The 25,469-nt window shown below is 56.0% G+C and overlaps 1 protein-coding gene across 2 annotated transcripts in view; it reads right to left on the bottom strand.

The window, feature by feature from the left end:
- NTN3 (netrin 3) overlaps window positions 1-25,183 on the bottom strand; it is a 31,859-nt gene extending 6,676 nt beyond the window's left edge. Inside the window, exons 1-5 of one of the 2 annotated variants that reach the window (XM_065850770.2) lie at window positions 25,058-25,183; window positions 14,774-15,769; window positions 7,569-7,757; window positions 1,658-1,807; window positions 629-682 (exon numbers count right to left, since the gene is read on the bottom strand). In XM_065850770.2, coding sequence (XP_065706842.2) covers window positions 629-682; window positions 1,658-1,807; window positions 7,569-7,757; window positions 14,774-15,740 — 1,360 coding nt within the window. In that variant the 5' untranslated portion in view covers window positions 15,741-15,769; window positions 25,058-25,183. Of the gene's footprint in view, window positions 1-628; window positions 683-1,657; window positions 1,808-7,568; window positions 7,758-14,773; window positions 15,770-24,303; window positions 24,574-25,057 lie in introns of those variants that run through there. The other variant, XM_071815159.1, reaches the window with a different exon arrangement.
- Window positions 25,184-25,469: the final 286 nt, after the last annotated feature.

Genomic DNA, 25,469 nt, shown 5'->3' with positions numbered 1-25,469 from the left:
CCTGCGGGCTCCTGGGGCAAAGGGATGCAGGCAGAGGGGCATCAGGGCACAGGAAAGGTGCACGGCCATGGCCGGCCCTGACTGTAGCTCAAGAAGACTGAAGGCACGGTGCCCCAAGTAGACTTGGGCAGGGCAGGATTGCCTGCCTCCTCTCTGCACCTCTGATTTGCCCCAAGGATGGGGGCAGCAGGACCCCAACTGGGTCCCCTGCTCCCCCAGTGCAGGCTCTGGGCAGAGGCAAGCTACTTTGCATTAAATATATTTGAGCTAGAAGCCAGAAATCTTAAAACAACAAACCCACAGATAAAACTAGAGGCAGTTTAAGGCAGACCTGCTCTGCTAAAACAAAGTAAACATCCAAGTCTCCAGCGAGTGCCATTTATTTTTATGCGGCTGAAAATATCAGACATCACTCTAAAGAGTGTTCCTATTTATAAAGCACTGGAGAGGAGTCACCTTGATTAACTCTGCTCCATGTGGCACTCTCTGTTTGCAATAAAACCATCCAAATCCCCCTTTCCCTTCCCATTTTTTTTTTCCTTTTTCCAAAATCTGGCGTTCCCAGCTCCCCCCCTAGCAGCAGGTAGGGCTGAGGCCATGGGCTTGGCCTGGCACATGGAGCACTTACCCGCGGGTGCCTCCGTGCTGGTGACCAGGGAGGTGGGGTTGATGGCAGGGATCTCTGAAAGAGAAAAGGAGAGATGTCTTAAGGAAAAGAATCCCTAGCTCTGGGGGTGACACCTGGGCAAGTGGGGTGCAGAGGGGATTTGGCATTCACTAAGGATGGATGAGTCTGACCTGAATATCACAGGCCATTAAACAGACCCAGAGATGCCCGAACTGAGTTTAGTAAATTGGGAGATGCTGAGATGCTGCAACATCCAAGAGCCCTAAGTCACTACTGCGGAGGATATGCTTCAGGGACACATGGTCCTTGAAGGAGTTGGACTCGATGATCCTTGTGGGTCCCTTCCAGCTCATGGCATTCTGTGGTTCTATGAAGCCTCTGCTGAGCTGAGCTCGGTTTGGGCATCAGGCAGATGCTTGGCTGATCTGAGTGTATTGCAGGCTGCACGGCACAGGGATAAGCGTGGACAAAGACAACACTTTCTCCGGGCTCCTGAAGACAAAATCTGGGGGAAATTCTGTCCTAACCCCAAACCTGGGGAACAACAGAAGGAGAGGAGCCAGCCCTGTCAGCTCACCCCCACTGCCACTGCTCCAGCAGCACCAAAGGATGCTGCAGAGCATGAAGTTGTTCCTCTGTCAATTGGGTCAAATTCAGACCCACTGCGATAAATACATTTTTATGCTGATCACGGGATCTGTCTTTGCCCCAGACCTGACCGTGCTCAGGGCTCAGCTGAGTGAGGGAGGCACCTTGCTGCAGATGAAGACACATCCAGCAGAGCTGTTTCAGCCAGCTGGAAGCACTAACCCAATGCATCTTTCACAGCCTTCCAGGATGGGAGTGCAAAGCACCGGTGACCCCAGATGGCAACCCAACCATCCTGCCTTGTCCGCCTCCTGGAGGACAACCAAATGGGTTGGCAGCCCCTCAGCTCAGCCTCCCAACCACCCCAAGCCAGCCCTAGGAGAACACCCTCTGGTACCAGTGGGGGTCCCCCAGCACCAGGCAGGGCATGGTGGTACTCACTGATGCAGGGGGCCACCGGCGAGCGGCTCTGCTGGTAGCCCTTGGCACAGCGGTTGCAGGTGAGGCCAGTCACGCCATCCTTACAGGGGCACTGCCCTGTCGTCTGATTGCAGGTCTTGCCAGCTGCACCAACGGGATGGCAGTCGCAGGCTGGGTGGGTGAGAGAGAAGAGGTTACATGGGACGTGACGTACAATGCAAACCCCAAACTCAACCCAATGTGCCACCCTTGGAGAGGTGAGGAGGAGGTTGGTCCTTCCAGAGCACTGACAGAAAGCAGCTGCTAGGGCCAGCACAGCCAAGACCCATGAGTCTGGATCACAGCCCCTCGTGTGCCACCAGCCAGATGAAGAGCTTGGCCAGGGATGCTCAGGATGAGCTTCTGGGGATCCCACAGCTCATGCAGGCAGCTGCCAGCTGGCATTTAAGGTCTGGACACCAGGAGAACAGTTTCTTCCTGCCTGCTTTGCAGGCAGCTGCTCTGGGGACAGCCCAGCATGTGTGCAGGAGGAGGGATTTCCACGGGCAGCCCCGTGCCTGCTGCCAGCCGTGTCCTGTGCAAGCAAAGGGAGTGGGGCTCACAAGCAAACCCTTGCTCATGGCCAGGGTGGGTTTGGGGGCACTGCAGGGCCAGAAAGGGGACAGACACACACCTGAGTCTGCTCTTCCTGCACCTCAGCCCTGGGGTGATGCTACTGTCACAGCAGTAAAAGGCATTTTCTCCACTTGCTCCCCCACCTCTGAGCTTTGCAGTCCATGCGGCTGAACCAACACTCAGCTTCTACACAAACTTTGGCCTTGTCTTAGTTTTAGGATGGTCTGAAATGAGTTCTCTCAATGCTTCCCAAGCTCACGAGTCTCAGCACCCATACTGCCTTCTGGAGACCCCAGCCAAAGGATGTTCCCATGCCTTTCTACCACAGCCTCCCCAGGGACAAGTCACACCTGATGCAGGTGAAAGTTGGGTCTTCACCCTCAGAACAGACCCAAAGTGGCTTTCCATCACACCACACTGCATGAGGGACCCACCAAGGGCTGTTTACACAGAGGGATGTGGGAAGGAGATGCTCACTCAAAAGAGGACCTTCCCACCTGCCTGTCCGGGGCTGGGCTGGCTCTGAGCTGGAGGAGGTTATCTCGGTCTCCATCAGTGTAAGAGTTGAACGTGATTCCAAAGCAAAATAAAAACATCTCCCCCTGCCCACCCCCACAGCCCCCCGATGTTATCATTTCTCTAATTTTCACCAGATGGGACTGGTGGGAGCACCACAGTGCTGCTCCTCAGACCCCCTCCCACATGGCCAGAAACCAGAGTGAGCAGCCTCTAATGGGGACCAGATGCTTCATCCTTATCAGATCTTGGCTGGAACTGGAAGTGAACGTCTTTCTGATAAGGATATTTTGGGGGCTCAGCTGTGATAACAAATGGCAGGGAGCAAGGGAGCCTTGGCATGGAGAGCAGCCGTCAGAAACACAGGGTCTTTCTTCAGCCACAACAGGCCTGTCTCCTGCCAGGGCAGCCAGCTCTCCCCAGTAAGCCTGTCTTTGCTGACTCTCCTGCAAACACCCACCATCAGGTCACTGGAGACCCTGGAAGGTCATGAGATCAAGGCATGGTTCAGCCCTGGACTCTGAGGAGCAAAGCTGGCAGTGATGGTCTGGTGCTTGGCCAGTCCTGGATGACCCATGGGAACAGTACTGCTGCTTTGTCTGAAGGAGAACACTGGGCTGACCAGCCTCTATTGAACCACCATGTTCTGGGACATTTCAGGTGCTTCAGACCCATCTTGGTGGTCTCCCTGTGCCTGCTCTTCAGGTCTCTTCTACACGGGCTCAGCTGTGTCCTGCAGCACTTGCAGGAACCGCAGCACTTTGATGAGCTGGCAGGTACACTTCTTGGAAAACATCCATTGCTGTGTCTCTTTTCTACCAGCAAAAGCTTGGGTTTCTGTTGGTGGGCTGGGCATGAAGCATCACTCGTCCGCATCACCACCTGTGCTGGGAAGAGCAGCCCTGTGCCACCAGCATCACCCCAGTGCTGCCCTGAGCGAGAGGCTCTCATCCCACCACTGCTTCTCAGAGCACTCCCAGGCCCACAGCACCCATCTCCAGCCAGAAAAGTCCCACCCACCCCACAGCAGCTGCACACAAGTTCTGCCAAAAGCCCAGGAGACAGAACCGTGCAGGGAGAGTTCCCTGCGGCCATCACTCCTGCTCTGCACACACAGCAACAGACAGTCCATGCCCTAAAAAATGTACGGCCAGAGGCACACTTCCAGCAAAAATTTATACAAGTGCTCAGCTTCACACGTTGTGGATAATCTCTTGGGCCCAAGCAGTGTGTTCCTGGTGAGAAGTCTAAGGATGGACATAAATGTCAGCACAATCAGGACTCAGTTCATCCAAGCAGATCTCTCTTCACGCAGTGGAAGAAGGCTTTCAATCACTTTTGATGTTTTATCTGGGTTGGTAATTAAGGCAGCTTTGCTCATCTACGTCCACAACTGATAGATGTCTTTGGAAGATGAGCTCAGTTTCCGGCAGACCAGTCTCCAGCTCCTCACCCCGCCATAATGAGATTTCCCACAGTCCCACAAAAATCCGCTGCTCCTTCTTGCTCTGATGGGAAGAGCATCCCAGGCAACACCGTGCTTACCCAGCTGGTCCCACATCCCAGCACAGCCACATCCCTCCACTCCAGCTGTAGCATCTCCATCCCTCCTCATCCTGACACGTTCTACAGAGGGGAGCTGGCTCAGGGACCCCATCCCAGCACAGGGGCTGTGGGGACACAGAGCAGCTCCGCGCCTGCTGCACACACACAGAGCCCGGCTGCTCACAGCCCTCCCGTTGCTAGGATCTGGCCCACAGTGCTCGAACAGTGGATTAAGTCACTAACTTGGAGCTTAACTCATCGAGTTGTGCTTGCCAGAAAGCATGTCTTGCACCTAATATTGAGGGTATTTTTGCGTCTTAAGGCTTAGCTGCTACTGCTTCACCAGTTTTCATTGGAGAAAGCTGGGGGTTTACAGCTTTGTTTAAATTACAGGGATTAATGCACAGCCATTCTTTATTTGACTTTTCAATTACCACCATTGAATTAATCCTGTAGGTTGTTCTGCCTTTTCCATCCTCCCAGCTTTTCCGTCTCGCAGCATCCAGCGGTGACGCTGGCTGCTGGCGGCTGCAGGGAAGAGCTCGCCTCCCTCACCGGCCAGCGGCTGAGAGCTCCGCCAAGTCGCCAGCAGCAGATGCAGGCTTGTGTAATCTGCAGTCGATGTTTTTGTGCCTATTTCAGAGACATTGCATCCCATGACAAACCATGGTTGGATATTTAGTAGCAGGCTCAGCTTCTGCCCTGGACCAGCGCTGCGGTAGGTGCGAAGATCTTCATTCAAAGCTGCAGATGTCAGTTCGCAGCAGCTTGCTCCACACCTGTTTTCAAGATCTGCTGTCATGAGCCTTGCTTTTCCTTATCTTTATCTTGCAAGAGCATAGGCATCTGAGCTGCAGGTACAGGGCACATCTTTGGAGAAACCAAGCCCAAACTGTCTTGTCACATCTCCATGTATTGATCTGTGGCAGCACAGGCTCCCATTCATGGCACTGGGCAGACAGGCTCCCTGGTGCTGGTCCTGCTCCAAGGAGCTCCCAATCCAATGGATCCACCACTGGATAAGTACAAGAAAGGGATGGTAACACACTCTGCTTTACTGAAGGAGGAATGGCCAAAGGAGCAGAAGCATCAGGGATTTTATTATTAACTCAGTTCCCTGAGGCAGAGCCAGGAACTGGCTTCCAAAGACCCAGGGTACCGCCTTTACTGCCAGATCCTCCTCAACATATGCACCGTAGCGGGGGACAGCCCTTGTGCACATGTTCATCTGGCTGGGCTGAACCTTCGCAGCATTTCCAAACCACGGACAAGCCCTGCCAGTCCCCTGGCAGTGGCACCCCCTGGACTGGCCTGGCAGAGACCTGCCTGTGGCTCAGCACAGGGAAGGGCAGGGAGGGAGGTGTGTCTGCAAGGACTTGCTGCACTCGAAAGCCCTGTTGCTATTCGGACTGAGCCAGGGCTGCCTGTGAGCCCCCAGCGCTTGAGGAAAATCCTCTCAGAAGAAGGAATTTTGCTGCAGCTGCCCCAGTCCGGCGGTGCTGTAGCAGGGGCTGGGGGATGCTGCCATTCCTTCCTGGCCTCAATCAGACCCAGGATCCCTCCCAGGAATGGGACACAACCCAGGACACTGTGCTATAGACCTTTGGGATGCATGCCTTGTCCTGCATCCTCCTCTCCAGGTGCCTCTTAGTGTCACCTCGAGGATGCTGACACCCAGCATGGCCTTGGGACCTGGCTGTCACCTGACAGAAGCCCCATCAACAGGAAAGCCTTGCTGCTGCCGGTGGAGCTGCCATGGCCATTGCCATCGCTGTGACAAGGCTTGGCCAAGGCCGTGGGGCTGGGAAGCAACACGTGGCCCCCTGGGATATGGGCTGTTGAGGTGGGACCTGTCAAGTCCGCTGCTCTGCTCATTAAAAATTATTAGCTCGCCGCTTGCTAATGAGCTGGCTCCAGGCAGGGCTTCCCCTGCCAACACTCCCACCACTGCTGCAGCGTCCATCAAACGTGGCACGTTTCTCCCTTTGCCCTTTGCTCTGTCCTCTCCACCGCTCCCATGGGAACAAGGATGGGGAGAGGCAGAGACAGTTCACACAGCATGGGCAACAAGAGGGATTTTACCTATTACATCCCAAATGAGCCATACCAACAAACAACACTAATGCACCCAAGAGGGAAACCCCAAAAGCCAAATCCTTCAGTTCAGGTCCATAGCCACAATGTTAATGGTCTGAAACCAGCAGTTGCTGGAGGCCCTACGTAAACATGCCAGCATCATGTCCTCACAGCAGCGAAGTTGCGCAGTGCCAACGTGGCTGCACAGCACACCGGACAGGGACACTATGCTCTCTTTGGGGAGGTACTTGCAATCTAAGCTGGAAAAAATGGGGATCAGGGATGAACTCCCTGTTTCAGAGCAGCCATGACCGACCTCCTGCCCACTCCAGCCTTTCAGCCTGGATCCCACCAGTCCTTGGGGACAGGCAAGGTGTTTTCTTTTCTCAGCTTCTTTGGTGAAACCATTGTTTTGAGGCTTCACAGAGGAAAAAGGCTCCACAGAGGTGGCTGAGCAGGGAGAGATAAGAGAAACCAGTCTGGCTTGGCCGGAAGCCAGAGGAGGGAGAGGTGCAGGTCCCATGACATTGGGCACAGGCTAGGGACCTTACAAGGTCAAGCTGTGGCTTGAGGCTTGGTCAGCTCAGGGACAAGCCACCCTGCCCACAGGCACCAGGAGCCATGGTGCTCAGCATCCCCCAACAGATCCCAAGGGCCACCCCATAGCTGAAACATGCTGTGGGGTCCTGCGCTGCAGCTCAGCAGGGAGATGGACACCTCCATCAGCATCCCCAGCTCTCCAAGGCAGAGAAGCCACCAAGGGTCATTTTGTGAAGCACCTTGAATGCCTTCAAATGTGTCTATGGCCCAGACAACATCAGTGTAAGAGACAGGTTTCCAGCACATTTAGTCATGTGCCTTCTCCAGCACCTGCCCAGCACTGATCCAAACACTGATGGTGGAGACCATAACTGTGGCCACACCAGGACCCTCTCGGGGTGGATGGGGCTCCTGGGAGCCTGCTTGCTCAAGTAGATGCTGCGCTTGAAGCAATGTCGCTGCCTGGTACCCTTGGGGTGGCAGAGTTAACCAGGGTGATGGAGGCTGAAGGTGACCTGCAGTTGCTGGAGGGAGTAGCTGGGCTCCAAGAGAGCAGAGGGATGTCCAAAGGATGGAAGAGTAAGGAGACCAAGAGAGACTGTATCACCTCTGCTGCCCGCACGGAGACCCCTCAGCTTACCTTTACAGGCCTTGCGGTCGGTGATGGACTTGCTGAGGTCCCGGTAGAAGCCCTCCTTGCAGTAGTGGCAGTGCCGCCCCGCTGTGTTGTGCCGGCAGTTGAGGCAGACACCGCCGCTCTTCCTGCCCGAGAGCTTGTACAGCTCCATGTTGAAGCGGCAACGCCGAGCGTGCAGGTTGCAGTTGCAGGCTGTGAGGGAAGGGGAGAAGGTGAAGGCTGGAGTTGAAACCTCCAAACCCCGCTGGGTGGGCTGGAGCTGCCCTGTTGCTGCTGGGGGCCGGGGCTGCCTGTGCCGGGAGAGCCGGTCAGGCAGGGCACGGCACAGCTGGCTCCAACGTGCCGTCCAGATGTGCAGTATCCGCCATTCCACAGGGCTGGTGCTGGGAGGTCAGGGCGGAGGAGAAAGGGGACATGCAGGGACAGGGCACGGCTCGGCTGAGGGCAGACAAGAGTAAGATGGAGGGCTGCAGCCAGGGGTCCAGCAGCACCAGTCGAGCACCTGCAGACCCACCATGCTCCCTGCCCTTTCCCCATCCCCCTGCCCCTTTCCCAGCAGCTGGCTCTGGTGCCAGAGCCTGGCAAGCCTTTCAGCAGGACCACCTGCCTCATGCCAGAGGCTGTGACAGCATTGTCCCTGCTGCCTCACTGGATGTCATCCTCAGTGTCAGCAACGGAGCCCCTTCTATTTACGGCTCTACCCTGTGTGCATGTGCACACACAGAAAGAAGCCCTGCATGCACGTGCACACACGCACAAGCATACACACAAGCATGTACACGTGCACATGCTTACACACAAAAGTGCACCTAAATATCTATATACTATTATACATGCATACATGGCACATGCACACACACACAGATGTGCACAGAAACAGCCACATACCATTACACATATGCACACACAAATGCCTTTGCATATGTGTTCACAAAAATGCACACAAGCATGTGTGCTCCCATGTGCAAGCATGCACATTCATACACATGCTTACGTGTTTGCATGCATACGCTTGCATGAATATACATGCACAGCCACTTGCACATTCGCACACACACGTGCATGCTCCTGCAAACACACGCACACTCTATTTTTTCATTAGTCACAGGAACCGCACAGCCCCCCCGCCTGATTCCACGTGTGCGAGATAAAAGAGCAAAGCAATGCCAGTTCCTGCTAAACACTCTTGCAAAAAGATAATGGGAACAAGATTTCCTTCGGCAAAACGTGTCGCCCTCCTCCCCCAGCCCCGGCCCCCTCCCCACACCGGTAAAATGAGGTTGGGTGAGAGTTTTTCCAGGCATACTGTGAAATTCATTAACATGTCAGTCCAGATTTAACTGCTTAGCCCTGGCTTGGCGGTCGTGTGAAGTTGCCTCCCCCTCGGCCGGCAGCGCTGGTGGGAGCTTCAGCCCAGGCAGATCAAACGCTCCCTCGCCTGCCTCAGCCACTCCGTCTTCAGAGACGCTGGGGGAAGAAAGCTGGAGCAAACTCCAGCTCTGAAAAAGGGTCTTTTCGGAGGCTTAAATGAGCTGAGTGAAAGGCTGGTGCCGGCCTTGGTGCTGCCGGCACCACGCGCTCAAACCTCAGCTCCCCCTGGAGCTCCCCCGCGTTATGAGATTAGTGTAAAAATCACATGGCAGGCATCAAAATAACACTCCACATGGAAGTAGGTGCCTTTTAAGCTGTTTTCTTTCTTTTCTCTTTCCCTGGTGCTTGTGAAAAATAGGAACTTTTGAGGCAAATTCTGACAAGGGCTGAGCTGCTGGGATGCAGCACCTGGAGGGAGAGCAGCAAATACTGCCTGTGGTCCCAGGCAGTCAAGGATGCTGCTGCGCTGGGGATGCTGCTGTGCCAGGGATGCCGATGCTCATCCAGGCTTTGTTGGGGTCAGGAGAGATGTAGTGTAGTAGCTCAACACCCAGGCTATTCTTGCTCTCATGAGACAAAGGAACAGGGACCAGCTCCGGTGGTTTTTGCCACTGAACTGAGGCAGCCATATGCAACTGCAGGAAAGGAACAATTTTTAGGGGGGTAGACGGGCCTCATTAGTCCCTTGCATCACTGAATGGCCAGCTGCACCACCCCAAAAGGCAACTTTGCTGTCCTGCCAGGAATGCTCGGGGCTGCCCCCACAAGCCCCTGGCATCCTCTGGGGATGGAGAGGGGACGGCTGCCCAGAGGGAAGGTGATGGGCAGTGGAGGAGAAAGGTCAGGTAAATGATTCGCTGCCCTCGGCACAGGTCCCTCTCTGTCTCCAGTTTAATTGGTGAGAGAGTAACTGGCCAGGGCCCTTCGTGACATCACCAACCCTGCTGTGGGCTGCGGGTCCTCCTGGCTGGCACGTCCCCATCAGCCCTGGGGCCACATTCATAGAATCATAGAATCATAGAATCATAGAACCATAGAATCATAGAATCATAGAATAGTTTGAGTTGGAAGGGACCTTCAAAGGCGATCTAGTCCAACCCCCTGCAATGAGCAGGGACATCTTCAACTAGATCAGGTTGCTCAGAGCCCTGTCCAGCCTGGACCTGAATGTCTCCAGGGATGGGGCCCCTGGGAACATGCTGCAGATCCTCCCAGAAGCTGGCTTTTGGGGAAAAACCTCCACTTGCTGCACAGCCTGGGCTGGTGTCAGCAAACTGCCTGTGGCTCAGCAGGAGACAAGCCAAGATTTTGGCAGGATCCTGTCCAGCTGACATGGGGACCTGGCTGGGTTTGGCCATGCTGGGATGGTGGCTGTCCCCTGCTTGGGGACAGGGTCACACCAGCACATGTGACTGTCCCCTCACCCCCCTGGCACAGCCACCCGGCACTAATCGGGGCAGACGGGTCCCCCCTCTTACCCAGCTAAATACTTGCACTGTTCCTCAGCACTGACTCAGTTGCAAGCTCTGTCTGTCTCCTGTTAATCACTAATTAAAGGCTTGAATGTTCCCTGCTGTTTGGGGTATTAATAAGAATTTAATTGCACAGTTTGGGGCTAATTACGTGGTAGCTCGCTTCCGCCCATGTACAGTATGCCCAATTAAACAATCATATGATCAATTAAACAATCACAAGATCTAATAATTTGCAATAATAGACTAATTAAGCATTGACACCTTGCAATGGAGCAACATTCTGCCCCCTTTTTCACGGTGTTTGAACCCTTGCCCAGGCCTTGGCCCCCCCCAGCCCCCTCTGGGCTGCTGCAGATGGAGGATCCTGGGGTGACGGCACGAGGGGGCTTGGGGCAGGGACCCTGGCATGGGACAGGCAGCATTGTGCAGCACGGCACATGTGTGGCAGGCGATGGAGCCTGGAGGGTAGGAGGGAGACTCACCACCCCTACAAGTTCCCTGGGAATAATTAGCAAAGGCAGCCGGCTCAGCGAAACCCTAGACCAGCCGCTGCTGCCAACCCACAGCCGATTCAAGCTACGCCCCTGCTTTGGCTGGAGGAGCGCCCGGCTGGGACACGGCAAGGCAGGAGGGGGCTACACCTCCGCCCCAGGGCTGGAAACTGAGACCAGAAAAGCCCCTTCCCTCCCACCCACACAGCACCTCCATCATGGGGAAGGTGTTTGAAGGGGCTGGAGCTCGCACCTCCACTGCCAAGGGGCAGGAGGGGAAGCAGAAGCTGAGACCTCCCCAAGGGGCTGCAAACTGAGAACAGGGGTGCAAGGGAGAAGGCTGAGCCACTCCAGCCCCATTCTGTGAGGAGCAGGACGCAGGAGAGTCACACAAGGTTAATCCTCTTCACCACAGTGGCTGCCTCCCCCTTCCACCCCAGATCTGCTGGGACACTGTACCTCATGGGGAGCAGGTGCCCAGGCAGAGGGATGCATCCTGCTTGCCCACCTCTGAAAGCCATGACCTACCGCAAACTACTCTGCCTTCTCTGGGGAAGAACCATGGCCGGTGCTGCTGAGAACCCCCTGGTTTCCAGAACATCTGCTGGGGACGAGGCAAGGAACATGCCGCTGGGGGGATGTAGCAAGGGAAGGAGAGGCAGATGCAACTGCCAGCAGTCCATCAGCAGCACAGATCCTGCCCCAGGGGGTAAAACAACCCAGGACAGCTCACTGGGGGATTTTGGAGAGAATTTTTGCACGGGAAACACTGAGAAAAGAAAGCACACACGTACAGGAAGGGAAGAGGACACAGGTGAAGCGTATGGGATCCTCTAGATCCCATCACCACTCCAGGGATCACTGTTTTTGGGCACTGGCATCCTGGATCGATGGCTGCAGCTCTGCAGTCTAAAGCAGAGGGAGCAGTAGCCAGCGAGGTCTTCCCAGGAGAGAGCAGCCCCTTCCCTGCCGAGCCCCCTGGATCAAAGTGAGCCCCGTGCATTATCCCGGTGCTCCAGGGAGCGCTCCCGCCGTGGCAGTCACAAAGGGAACAAGAGCTCCCGCATTACCAGCGAGTGCATCAATTACTTCCAGTGGCTGCTTTGTGCTAATCCGCTTCCCCCCCCTTCCTAGGCCGGGTGTTTTGGGGACAGCCTGCTGAGGGGGTGACTGGACTGCCCTGAGCAGCTCCACGTGTGCAGGCAGGAACCGGCAGCAGTGGTGGGAAGGAGGTGACGTGAGTCTGCAAGAATAAAAATGATCCATCACCTGGGAGGGCTCAGGATTTTGGCAATCCTGCTCCTGCCGGCCACTCTGCCAGGATTATCCACCACTGAGCCTGACCTGGGCTAAAAGCTGGAGTGCCAAATGGATGGGGACACATCTCTCTCTTTCCTGCCCTTCTCTTTCCCCTGTTTCAGGCAGGGCACACTTGAGGGTACATAGGGTATCCCCATATTGGCAGGGCAAGTTACTTTTGGGGTATTGGGAGAGCCTTCAGTGCCCATGGACCAATGGCACTGTGCTCTAACCATCAGGCATGGGCCCATGCACCCCATGGCACAGGGCTGGCACTGTGCCCTCTTGCCAAGCCAGCAGTATGGCAAATCCACCATCACCGGCCTGGCTGCAACATTCCCAAACCTGCCTGCTTGCCCAAGTCACACTGACCTTCATAACGCCACAGCACAGTGATGTCCCCACAAGTGCCACAGCCACCCCACAGCAGCCATGGTGGGGTCACACCCCATGCTGATGCTCAGGCATCACTCAGCTGTCTCACCTCTGCCTCTCCCCACACCAGCCGAACACAGAAGTTCTTGTGAAATAAGAAAAGTTTGATCTCAGCTCGAGTTACGTGGATGGATGTCCCAGCACCGTGACACGGTGCAGAACATCAATTTGTCCCCACGTTGGAGCAGGTAGAGACTTCCATGTATTGCGGGAGGACAAAACCCCATGCAGGGGGCAGGGGAGCACAGAGCCAAGAGGTGACATCCCAACATGACCTGGAGCTGCACCAGTCCCAATGGCTCCATCTGGATCCACTTTTGGGATGCTGCAGCCTCCCAACCCTGCCCCTCAGCTGGCACTGGGCTGCCAAGCTCCTGCATCCATCCACCCTCTTCCTCCTCACTCCTCCCTGGCCAAACACAACCATCTACCACCACAAGCCAGCATCACAAATGCCCGGCCACAGGACAGAGAACGAAACCCCACAGTCCCCAGGCTGAGCAAAGGGAACTTCCCGGGCGGCCTCTCCTTTTAATTGGTGCTAATTGCTGCGTCTGTTCCTGCTGGCTGGGGAGATGTCATTGTTAAAAAGCACAGAAGGGAAGGCTCGAGGAGCTTATCCAGCTTTCAGCCGCTAAGCCCTTTGGAGGCGGGTGATGGAGAAGCTCTTTCAGGTCCCTTCAGAGAGGGCACAAAGCCCAAGAGGGGAAAGGGAGAAAGAAGGGGAGCGAATCAACAGGAAAAACTACTTTCACATGCAGCTCGGTGAAGGGTCTTTGTGCTGGGGGCTTGTCAGGGGGATCTTGAAGGGACCGCGCCGTGCTCCCGCCTCCTCTCTCTCATTTATCTTTTCAGGCCTGTCTGCCAAAAGGGGTGATGCGGCTGGGGGCAGGGATGCTCAGGAGCACGGTCCTGAAGAGTGGGATCCTCACCCTGCAATGGACAAGATGTACAGACAGACAACAGATCTGTGGATGCTCCCCAAAAATGAGCCTCCTCTGGATTCACCCCTTTTGTGTCAGCAGAGCCACCTCTGCTTTACCAGAGGATTCAGTGGCGAGGCAGATGCAGTGTGGGGCGCCACAGGGGTGTCAGCCATCAGGTCGGGGTCCTCCTTTTGTCCCAGGGGGTTTCCATGGCGTGACCTACCAGCCAGAGCCGGCAGCAGCCATGGGCAGGGTGCAGGATGCTCCAAAACTCATCTTTCTGAGACAAGCAGGAAAACGCAAGGGCTGACACATTCCCACAGGGTGTGAAGTGGTTTAAAGCATCGGCTCTAGCAATTCCTTTGAATCTGCTGCCTTTTTAGCCATTCTTAGAAGAAATCCACTGTAGCATATACATATTTAAGCTGATAGCTGGGATCTCAACAAGACATCGATCACAAATACCAACAAGTCCCTCTGACCTCTGGCACATCCACTGAGCAGTTCAATGACTGATTAATCTGTTCCTCCCTCTCCCAGACCTTCACAGGGCTCTGGCATCCCCAACCCCTTCCCAAATCAGGAGAAAAGGCAAAAACCTCCACCAAATCCTGCAGAGATTCATGGGTGGGACAGCCAAGCAATGCCAGTTTGATGTTTTGGAAATGCATTGTTTCAATGACAAGATTTTTAACCCATGGAAACCTTTGCAAGGACAGACAAGTTAAAACCACCACACAAAGCACCATGCCAGACTGAATGTGAATGATAAAATGTTGAATCAGGGTATCTCGAGTATTTCCTTAATCTCTGCCAGATTTTGCCGCCTGATCCCTCCTCCAAAACACATATCGCAGGGAACCGCCATGATTCCCACTCCCAGCCCAGGGACATCTGGTTTGCTGCCCAAGGGAAACACCTCCAGCTGGGCATCCCGCATCCCACAGCGAAGTTGCTGATGAGATGGAAGGCACCAGTGATTTTTGGAGGCTTTTGGTGCTTTGGCTCATGGCCAAACCACCGCACCTCCAGAGAGGCACCTGCAGCAGAGACAGGGCAGATGCTGGAGCCTCTCCCAACCCTCCAGTGAGGGGGATGCTCCCAGTATCTCTGGACAAACACGCTCTATTGCTTTGGCTCAGCAACCATCACTCCCTCCCACAATGACCCGTTTGGGTGTTTCAGCCCCAGGAAAAAGAAAAATCACTTACCCAAACACTCGTTGGCCTCCCGGGCGCTGGCCCGCTGCCAGGGCCGGTCATAGTGGAAGGGCTTGCAGCGGTCACACTCGGGACCCTCAGTGTTGTGCTTACAGTCACACACCAGCTTCTGCTCCTTGTCCTTCACGCAGCGTGCAGCGTGCCCATTGCACTTGCAGCGTCCACCAACCTGCAGCTCCCCCACTGCATAGTAGTAGGGGGTCGAGCCAGTGCCCCCCTCCTCCTCACCAGCATCCCGACCGCCCAGGTCACGAAAGAGATGCGGGCGGCTGAAAACCACACGGATGTCAGTGGCTGTCACCCAGTCCTGGAGCACGGGGCTGCTGTCGAAGTCCTGGGCAGAAGGTCGCCCATCAAGGGTGCTGAAGGCAATGAGCCCACCAGTGAGGGGGTAGAGGTCAGTGAGGCCATCGGTGCAGAGGGCCTCCTGCTCATTCTGCTTGGTGACAGTGGCTTTGCTGGGCTTGCCATAGATTTTGCGGCACTGGGAGGAGTAGTACTGGTAGGGCACCCATGTCTTGCCATAGTCCATGGACTTGAGGATGGCGGTGGACTCAGGCCGGGGTGAGCAGAACTGGAGGCTGACATAGACCACCTCGAACTTCTTGCCAAGGGACAGGGTGAGGGTGACGTTCTGGGGCGAGTGGTGAAGGGTCTCTGAGCGCCAACACGTCATGTTGGAGGCGGTGTTGAGGTCGGTCAGGTAGGCAGGTGGGTGGGCTCGGCGGGGGTCCGAGGCATTGCAGTGTCGTGTTGGGGGCTTCCCGCACGTGCTGGAGGCTTGAACCTCCTTCCCAAAGGCAGCATTGACGAATTCAGGGATGCAGCGGCGAGGAGCACCATTCTCATCATAACAAGGGTCCGGAGGGGTCTGCTGGGCTGCGAAGGGGTTCACTGTCTGGGAGAGGCCCAGCATGGCGGTGGTGAGGAGCAGACGCAGGAGCTGCAGGACCTCCATTCTCCCAGGGCGAGGGAAGCAGCTCCTCTCTGGGGTGAGAGCAAAGAGAGCAAATGGTACTGGCAGCCCTGCTGGAAACAACACAGCCACGACACTGCCCGTGCTAGGGGGCTGGTAAGAGATGGGCAACACACCTGTATCTGGCCCTTAACCCATACACACCTTCCCACCCCATATCTACTGATGCAGCGTCCTGGGAGTGGGACAGGGAGGCAACTACTTTGCAGTGCCGTAGCCATAGCAATCCCTTGCCACTTGTCAGCAGGAGTGAAACATTGTGGGAAATGGCAGAAGGAGCTGAGCTTTGGAAGGAGGAGGTTGAAATCAGGGTCCAGACCTTCCTTGGCCTCTTATGAGCTGTCTCGGGGGCAACAGGAGTGTTGACGCCTGTCAGTGGCCCCTGCTGTCACAAACAGCTTGGACACCCCTGTCACTGCACAGCTGCTGAGCAGAGGGGGCGGGGAAGAGCTGGGGAGACCTTTCAGCTGTGACAGTAGCTGCAGTCCCCAAGTTATCCAAACGCAGTCTAAAACAGCTCCCACCAGTGCAGGAGAAAGGAGCAGCAGCAAAAATACCTCATGGGGACATTTTGCAATAGGCAGGAGCTCACTAGGATGAGGCCCTGAAGCTCCTGGGTCCGGCACTGCTATGCCACAGCCCCAGCAGCATCCCACTGGCCATGGGCACAGTTGCTTTGCTGAGCTGGAGGCTGGATCCCCTCCAAATCCCACCAACTATGCTGCCCAAACATCCCCACTGGCAAATGGCAGTTATTCTGGCCTCACCCCCAAGAAACTTAGCTCTGGGTTTGGCCTGTCTGTTATGGAGGGAAAAGCAAGGACCAAATGCAGGGCTCAGCTGGGCTCCTCTCCCAGCAGCCACAGCACATGGCCAGAGGATGCTAGGTGGCTGCCAGGGAATGTGGGCCATATCCTACACTGCTGGCTTGCAGGGTGCAAGAGGGACCAGAGTTCACATCCTCTCCCACAGGCTCTGGTTGCAGCAGGAGCATCCTGCGAGATGCAGATCAGCCATGCCTCATTCTGAGCATCATGCCAACACCCACAGCTCACACATTCACTGCAGAATGGCCCCAGGAGCTGCAGCTGGTGGTGGACCCCTGAGCTGCCCAGTTGGGTGGATGGCATCCCCCCTGCCACCCCACATGCTTGGCTGGAGCAACCATGCTGAGTGCTGCCCACCCCAGCCACCAAGGCAGATTTTCTGGCCTCTACTAGCCTGTGCCACAGCCAAGGCAGGCAGGGGGATCCCCACATCACACCCTCTCCCACTATTAAATCCTTACAGAATGACTTGGGTTTTGCAGTTCACTCTTGGGAACAGAGCCCAACGCCAGCGGCATGACCCAGCGTGGCAGATGCTGCCCATCTACAGCCCTCAACACTGCTCCTGCCTGTCAGGCTGCCCACTCCAGCCAAAGGAGGCTGGCAGGGAAAGCCCATTTCAAATGATCTGTGATTTTTGTTATTTTTATTTTTTCCCCCTCTTTTGAAAATAAATAAATAAATAAATAAACAAACAAGGAGCTGTGGCTGTGGAAGAAAGCTGCCCCTCTCTGGGCTGCCAAACTGTTAATGGGGGGAAGCTCCTCCCTTCCCAGCCACGCTCAGCTGGGCAGCCAGCACCAGAGCCTGTGCCCACCAAAGGGACAGCAGGGACAGGGTTCTCAGCCCATCCCTGCACATCTCCCCATGACAAATCCTGGCCTTGCCACCTCTGTGCTGTTTCCTCACTGCTTAATCCTCTGCTGATGGAAAAGGAGATGCTCACTGCTGAAAAATCATTGGCTTCCTTGGCGGTCTCTGCATTGCTCCAGCAGCGCATCTCCAACTATCCGGCAGCACTGCAGAGCCTTTGGGGAACGTGTCAGCGCATGGCTTGGTGGCTGGGCAGCTGACAGTCACCAAGACAGGGGATGCTGTTCCTGGAGCACCCAGAGCACCAGAAACCCTCTTTTTGAGGAATGTGGCACCCAGATGAGGGCTGTGGGAGCAGAGAGGGGAGCTGCAGCAGGGATGGAGCAGCCACTGCAGCAGAGGGAGCAAGCACCATGCCGCAAGCACCAGCCTTCGCAGAGCATCCCCGCTGCAGGCAGCCCACAGGGTTCTATTGAGAGCTTCAGCCCAGACCAGTCAGCTGCCTAATGGGCAGGAGGCAAAGCTGCAGCCGCTGCAAGCTCTCCAGCATCTGCCTGCCCAGAAACTGCTGAGTGAAGACAGCACTGGGTTAACTCCTCCGACATAATTTTGATGGGACCATCCCCAGCACTTGCCCGCTGCTTGAGCAGCAGGCAGCAAGCCGGAGCCCCTGCCAGCCCACGGGCAGAGCCCTGCTCCTGTCCTCACACCAGCTCTGCAGCTGTGCAATGCTGACAGACGCCCCTGCAACGCCTGGCAAGACCTGGCCATGCATGTCTCTGTGGATATCCAGCACAGCCCCTTCCGCCTTACGATGCTACCAGTTACTCCATTACTCCCACCCCATCGCACACCCCACAGAAGAGGACCCAGCTGGTTGCAGCCACCACCACCTCCCATCACACCAGCCCCACAGCAGCAGGTAGCATGGGGACAACTCCGTGGGAAGACCTCTGCGCTGGGAGGAGAGAGGAGAAACCCCTGGGGATGCCTCAGCAGCTGCATCCATCCATCCCTGGGTGACTCAGGGTGTTTCAAACACGGCTAAACCCTGCCAAGGAGGAGTCTCCTCCACCCACCATCTCCCCTTCTGCCACATGGCAGCAAGGGGACATCAGTAGGGCTATGCACAAGTGTGACATCTACAAAGACATTTTAACTCCCTGTATGGCAAGATAGGAAGGTGTTGAGAAATCCTTGCCCAGGGGAGAGCGACAGCACCAGCATCCAGTGGTGGCGAGAGGAGAGCCCAGAGGTGAACGTGTTATGAGCATTGCTGGGGTAGCAGGTCTAGGACTCAGGCCAGGGTTATTGCTGCTTTTGGGGCACATGGGAGGCATGAGCATCTCCTGCGCATCCTCCCTACAACAATAGGAAACTGTCCCTCCTGCCAGCCATACCAAGGCACGAGTCCCAGAGATCTGGTATCCAGCTTTTGGGGGTTCTGCTCCTGCCGGGGAGCAGCCACTGGGAAGCCAACGCTCGCCCAGCGGCACATCAGTGCTGCCGAGGCAGGGCATGAATGGAAATCATTATCATCTGCCAGACCACACACAGGCACGCACGCTCCGCGCTCGGCTCACCCCATTCTCCCGCTGAAAGAGAGCCGGGGCCGGTGGTCTCCGCGGGCCTCACCTCCACATCGGAGAGGAGGGCAAGCTGCAATCTGCTCCCTTTTATGCATATTCAGCGTGACCCCAGGACTGCCGGCAAGCTGCCAGAGAGGCCCGGGGGTGGGTATTTCTCTCCCTGGCCCCCATCTGTCCCCACTTCCCATCTTCGCTGCTCCCAGTTCACATCAAATGGAGACACTGCTGACTAAGCAGGGAGCGATGGCACAAGCCCCTCAGCACCAAATCCAGCCCAGCACCCACCGGGACCCAGTACGAGGAGAGACATAAGCGATGGGGTGTGTGTCTCAGAGGCAGCATCTCAAAGGTGTCCCCAGCAAGGTTCTCAGGTGGCTGCCAGGTCCCGGCCACCAGCAGCACCTACGGGGCTGGGGGACTGTGGCAGCGGGGCTCACCCTTCCCGAGGAAGCAGCTGCCCCTCCCAGCTCCTCCCCAGAAGTGGCTGCATTTTTGAGGTGGGCGATTTCCTCACTCCTCCGCTCGGGGAATGCTAACAGCCGTGCGGTTTGGAAGGAAGTCACGCCGCCATAGCGCTTCAGAAGTGCTTGAAAAAAAAAAACAAACTAGCTACTGCATCCAACGCCTCCACACCCCTTCTCCCTACAGCAACGTGCTTCCCAAGGCGATGGGTGGTGTTTCCCTGCCTCATAGGAGGCTTGTCAAGGCGATGCTCCAGTCCGCTGTGTGTTCCCCTTCCCATCGCCTTCCTGGGATTGCAGTGCTGCCAAGAGTGATGCCGGCTGCATATGCATGCCCAGAGCTCTGAGGATCCTGATGCCAAGCCACCGGATGGTGTTTGGTCCCCAAAACTGAATGCATAAGGCAGGTGCAGCGGGTGAGCCAGGGCAAAGAGAGCAAACTTCCCCAAATACAGCTGCTGGTGCCTACAGCAGGTCCAGGGTCACCACCCGGCAGACCGGGGCAGCTGCAGCTTTGCAGAGGTAATTACAGGATTAAGTGGAACAACACGGGGTGGGGAGGGAAGCGGGTTATTAGCCAGATTTGATCCCAGAATCGCAGAAGCAGCCTTCTCTAATTGAAGTGTAAGGAGAAGGGATGAGTGGCCTGAGCAGTGCTCTGCTGTCCGCTGCAGCCCAGCTGCTGAAAAATGTGGGTTTAGAGGGCAGACAATGGCTAAAGCCAAGCAGCCAGCAACCGCCTGTGTAGGGAAGGGGAAAGCCCCGAGGGCAGGGAAATGGTGCTTCCCTCCTGCCAGGGACCTGTGCCACTGCCCTTGGTCCTCTCTGATGCTGCTGGCACGGTGCAGTGAGCTGGGTTTCTCCTCCAGGCCAGGGCAGCACGGTGCAAAGGATGCTCACATCCCGTGAGGAAAGCACATAGCCTTACTTTGAACCAGCTGGGATGGGGATGCCTGGTCCCCACGAGATGCTGCATCACCCTGTGCACGGGGACAAAGTCCTGGATGCCAGGGATGGAGCCACCCACTTGCATGGGGTACCAGATGGCTCCTCAAGGCACGGCACAGCTGTGGAGCAGAGGGCAGAAAACCTCAGGCAAGGACCTAAGGACCAAGCACTCAAGGGCATCCAGCAACTAGATCTGAAGTGCTCAGATAGGGCCAGTCCACAAGGACTGCTCATCCCTGAGCTGTGTCATCCCCAGTAAAGCCTGTCACCAGCTGAGGTGCCCTCTGAGCAGGAGGACACTGAGGGGGACAGGATGGAACCCAAAGTAGAAGAGGAATGATGTGCTTGGAGAAGCTGTAACTGGGTACAAATGACCAGAGTGCATCTTTTAACCAGGACGCATCTGCTCCCAGAGCTTGCACGTTCCCACTTCACTACGGGCCCTTTCTAGCGATGGCATTTGTGCTCCCCTGCCACACGTGCTGCAGGAGCAACTCACTGCAGATCTGCCCAGCCCCACGGACAGGACCTCTTGTGGGGAGCTGCTGGCATCTCCAGGTCCCTGCCACCCCACTCCCCTCCACAGGCACCCGTCCCTCGCCCACTGCACCGATGCCAGCTGGGGGATGCTTCATCCCCCTACCCCACAAGCAGAGTGCATCAGGACCAAACTGTGCTCCAGCTATGGATAAATCATTCCATGTGTTGCTAGGACAAAACAAACAAACACAACAAAACCCCAAAACCAAAACACCGCAACCAAGAAGTATTTAAAATGAAAAGAAGAACCCCACACAGCCAAGGCGCTGGGACGAGGCTCAGCTTTCCAGCAGGAGGGAGTGTGTGCGGCAGGGAGAGGCTGGAGGGTGCAGCGAGAGCGCTAATCGCCTTCACAGCTGCTAATGGAGCGAACGGTGCCCACTTGGGACAGCTAATGGCACCGAGGAGATGCTTCACTTTTCTTTACGAGCTCCCTTCTCTCTTCTAGTATTTAAATATCTGAAGCCTCCAAGCATGTACGGACCCACATCCACAGAGCTGAGCGCTCTGTGCTGCCCCTCAGGCTTTCACTCCCCACTCCCCGAAGTCTGTGCAGCTCATTCAGGCAATTACAAGGCAGCATCTTCCTGCAGTAGGCACTGCCGGTGATAGATATTGCAATGCACTCTGGCAGGCTGGAGCCAGCATTACACAAGCCATACGATACCCCAGCGGTGCCAGGAGACGCATACAAATTACACTGCATGCAGGAAAGGATGGGCCAGATTCTGACCTCAGCCCCTTTGGCATCAGCCAGAAGTAGCTCCATTCAGATCGGGCCAAACCAAGACGTAAGTGACTCCATTCAAATTTACACTGGCATACCTGTGGTCAGAATCTGGCCTGGCTTGAATTAGTTGCAGGCTGATGTTACAAAAGGCAGAAACAGAGCCCAGATTTCCTAGGTTATCGAAAACAATCAAGAAAAAAAAAAGACATCCACCATAAAGCCAACAGGCCAAAGGCTACTCAAGCATGTGCACGGAGCTGTCAAAGGCTGGATGCTTGGATGCACCCCTGCTCACCCATTTCACTAACATGTAAGCCATGCTGCCCAGGGGAAGGAGGGATCAACGTCCAGCACAGGTGTCCTGCTGGGTTCCCCATGCCCGTTCTGCTCCCCAGCAGCCCTGAGTAGAGGTGGTCCCGCTCCCAGGAGTGGAGATTTAAGCGCAGTATCAGCCACGTGCTGTGGAGCTGAGTCTGTTGTTCTGTAACACTCTGTTGCATTCCCCGGCCAGCACAAGCTGGAGATCTCCTGTGCTCCCAACACAATGGCAGCTCAAGGAGGCCTCTGGCTTTGCAGGAGTAGAAAGCTGCCTCGATACTATCCTATTTATTAACCTCTACTACTACTTGACTTGTTGTTTTACCCAACTCTCATCCCACCCCAGCTCCCTAAACCCCTTCACACATTCCGGCCGTGCTGCTTGGCTCTGTCGTGCACTCCCGGGACCATCCCTCAGGGTGCAGAAGGTTTTCCTCCGCCACTCCCAGCCCATGCACGGGACTCGCGTAGTCCTGGCCCAGAAGTCCTCATAGCTTCGACCCCTTTCCACTCCATATGGGAATAAAGTGATCTGGTTTCCATAACGTCCCCTGTTGCCTTTTCACAACATGCCGGGCACAGATGTTGAAAATAGTCTGGATGAATATTTAAAATGGTATTCAGAGATGACAACATTTGGCCGCCTTTGAAAGATCTCTCACATCGGGTAGAGGATGGTTCACAATAACAGGGCCGGAAACATGCTGCACTTTGACATCTCATTTTTTTCCCCTCCCTCTCCAGCTATTGGTACAATATTTCATGCCCCTGGTGTCACACAGCCTATTATTGCTTGAGTGCCAGCCAAGTCTGCAGCATTTGGAAGAGGCCGTCACGTACGTTTTTAAACATCACGGGGCAAAGCGGAATATGGAAAATCTGTCGTGTTTCCATACTGAGTGCAAGTGTCCTGCGCAGGCTCAGGGAGGGGCTCGTGGGGGCACAAAATAATTGCTTCCTTATGGAGTAGGGCCTGACTAACAGGGTGGGAGAACAGGAGACAGAGGTGCCGTGTACACCCTTGGCACTGCAGGCTGCTTCCCAGCTGAAGGACAACTAAGCCATCTCAGCATGTGGCCCAAGGTCTGCACCGATGCTCACCTCCTTCAGGGCTGGGAAACGCTGTTCAAGACTCTCATCTCCACCAGCTATCACCCAAAGTGGGATATCTGTTCCAGCAGCCCAGGCTGAAAACATCATGTTCTGGTGCCCAGAGAGCAGCAGGAATATCCCTAAGCAGCTTGCATTTCTGGTGGACTTCTTGCTTCAGGCCATAATGTGCTCAGCTGCATCCCTAAGCTTGGCTTTTTTCTTCTGCAGGCTGTAGACTCACCTGGGCTCCTGCCCAAACCGGCATTACACCTGCCCTCTTCTCTGCAGGGACCCGACTCGCCTTCCTCCTCCCACCAGCAGACAGAGGAGGAAGGGATGTTGGGACCCCCACAGCCCACCCTGCGCTTGGACTGCGGACTGCCTGTCCACTCAACAGCTCACTCCAACCAGGTGGTGAGAAAAGCACAGCAGCTCCCTCTGTTTTATAAATGGAATATTGCAGAAAAAAAAAAAAAAAGAAAAAAAAAAGAAAAAGAAAAGAAAAAGAAAAGGTGCCCTCCATTCATCCAAATGGCTTGGAGGATGTTTTCTGTGCGGCTCAAGCCACATCTCTGCTGGACAGGTTACAGGAAGCTCCAGCCTCTCCTGGCTTTGAGAGCAGGAAACAGTGAACTTGGCTGGGGAGAAGGATCTGTGTTATTTCCAGCTGTCCGTGGTTTGCATGTCCAGGTCTATGCTCAGTATCATCTCAGCCCAACTACAGGTCCAACACAAACAGCATGGAGAGAGGCAGGGATGCTCAGCCTGGCTTACATCCTGTACATTCACAGGATGAGCTCACCCTAGAGAAGTGAATCCATGCACAAGCACTGCCCGCCTGAGCAGCAAGCCAGCAGGACCACAGTGCTGCTGGAGGAGCTCCTGCCCACGGGGCCTTCCTCACCCACCCGGCTTGGCGAGAGCCAGGCAAAGGCAGCAGACTGCCAAGCTCCATGTCCCCCATCGCGCCAGTTACTCCTTATCCCAAGAAAGGTATTTCCATCCACCCACTCTCCAGTGTGCTGAGGAAGCTGGGGGAGGGACAGCGTTTTGAAGAAATGAGGGTTCAGCAGCTTCAAGACAGAAAAGCAAAAGCAAACCCACCAAATGCAGCCCAGTTTCCCTTCTCCCTGCGCCACCAACCACTCACGTGCCCTGCTCAGAACTGCCGGCCCTCACGCTGGCCATGGTTTGGGCCAAGGTGCTGGGAGTGCTGAGGGGTCTCACCCAGCCTGGTCCCAGGACTGCAACACAGCCGAGCATGTCACATAGGAGCTGTTTCCAGAGGGAATCTACTCTCCGAGCCACCATACAGAGATGTCTCTCCAAAGCAGCTGTGCTGGGAAGAGACCAGTGATGATCCCAAGCCTGGGTCGGTGGTAAAGGCAAAGCCACTCTGCAAAGGTGCCCCGTGGCTTTGTGCTGGCGGGGACCTTCCCGGCGGATCAAGGCCTCCGGCAGAGCTGCGGGCAGGGGAGAACACGTGTGTGCCCCGTGGCTGGTCAGCCGGAGCTGGCACCACAGGCAGCAGCCTGGCAGGGCTCCCGCGGTACGGCCGGGTCGCAGCGCCTCGGGAGCCTCCTGTCCCCCCGGCAGCGTTGCGGCAACGCGGGGATCTGCAACAACCGCGAGGCTTCGTACAGCGGCGAGCACCCCCGTGTCTCCCCCGCGCCGGCTCTGCCGCGGCGGTGGCAGCGAGCCGGGCCGGGCCGGGACAAAGCGCGGAGTAGCGGCGGTCGGAGCTGCCCGGGGCCGGGAGCGGGGCTCGGCCGTGCCCGGCTGTGGGCGGGCGGCACCCCGGCCCCGCCGCGAGGAGGTCCCGTTTTCGGTGGTGAAAGGATGGAAAGGGAAATAAAGGGAGCATGGGAGGGGGGAAAGAGAGAGAGGAATAAAAGGCAATGAGGGAGGGAGCGGTGGGGAGGAGAACGGGGAGCTGCTCAGCCGGGGTCGGCAGCGCCGGGAAGTTGGAGGAACAGCTTACCGCGGCCAGGCAGGTAGCGGGGTCGGTCCGGGCAGCAGGTCCGGGGTCGAGGCGGCGAGAGGAGCCGGGGCCGCCGCAGCAGCAGGGCGAGCGGCGGGGCGTGGGGGCAGCTCCCGCTTCCCTTGGTTGATCGCAACAAAAAAAAAGAAAAAAAAAAAAAAGAAAAAAAGAAAAAAAAAAAGAAAAAAGAAAAAAGAAAAAAAAAAACGAGGGGAAGAAAAAAGAAAAATCCCACACCAAAACACAATAATAACAAATTACCACGCAAGGTCGGAGGGAAAGAGAAAGCAAAATAAGGTGAAATAATGCAAAGCGGGAGTGCTGCTCCCGGTGGTGCGGGCGGGTCCCCAGCGCTGTGCCCGCAGCCGGCCGCGCTCCCGCCCGCTCCGCCGCACCGCCCGCGGCTGCTCCG

The sequence above is a fragment of the Patagioenas fasciata genome, chromosome 15 (assembly GCF_037038585.1).
Source record: "Patagioenas fasciata isolate bPatFas1 chromosome 15, bPatFas1.hap1, whole genome shotgun sequence".
In the NCBI taxonomy this organism is placed as follows: domain Eukaryota; kingdom Metazoa; phylum Chordata; class Aves; order Columbiformes; family Columbidae; genus Patagioenas; species Patagioenas fasciata.
Note: the sequence above shows the minus strand (reverse complement) of the source record. Positions and strands in the feature narration are given on the sequence as shown.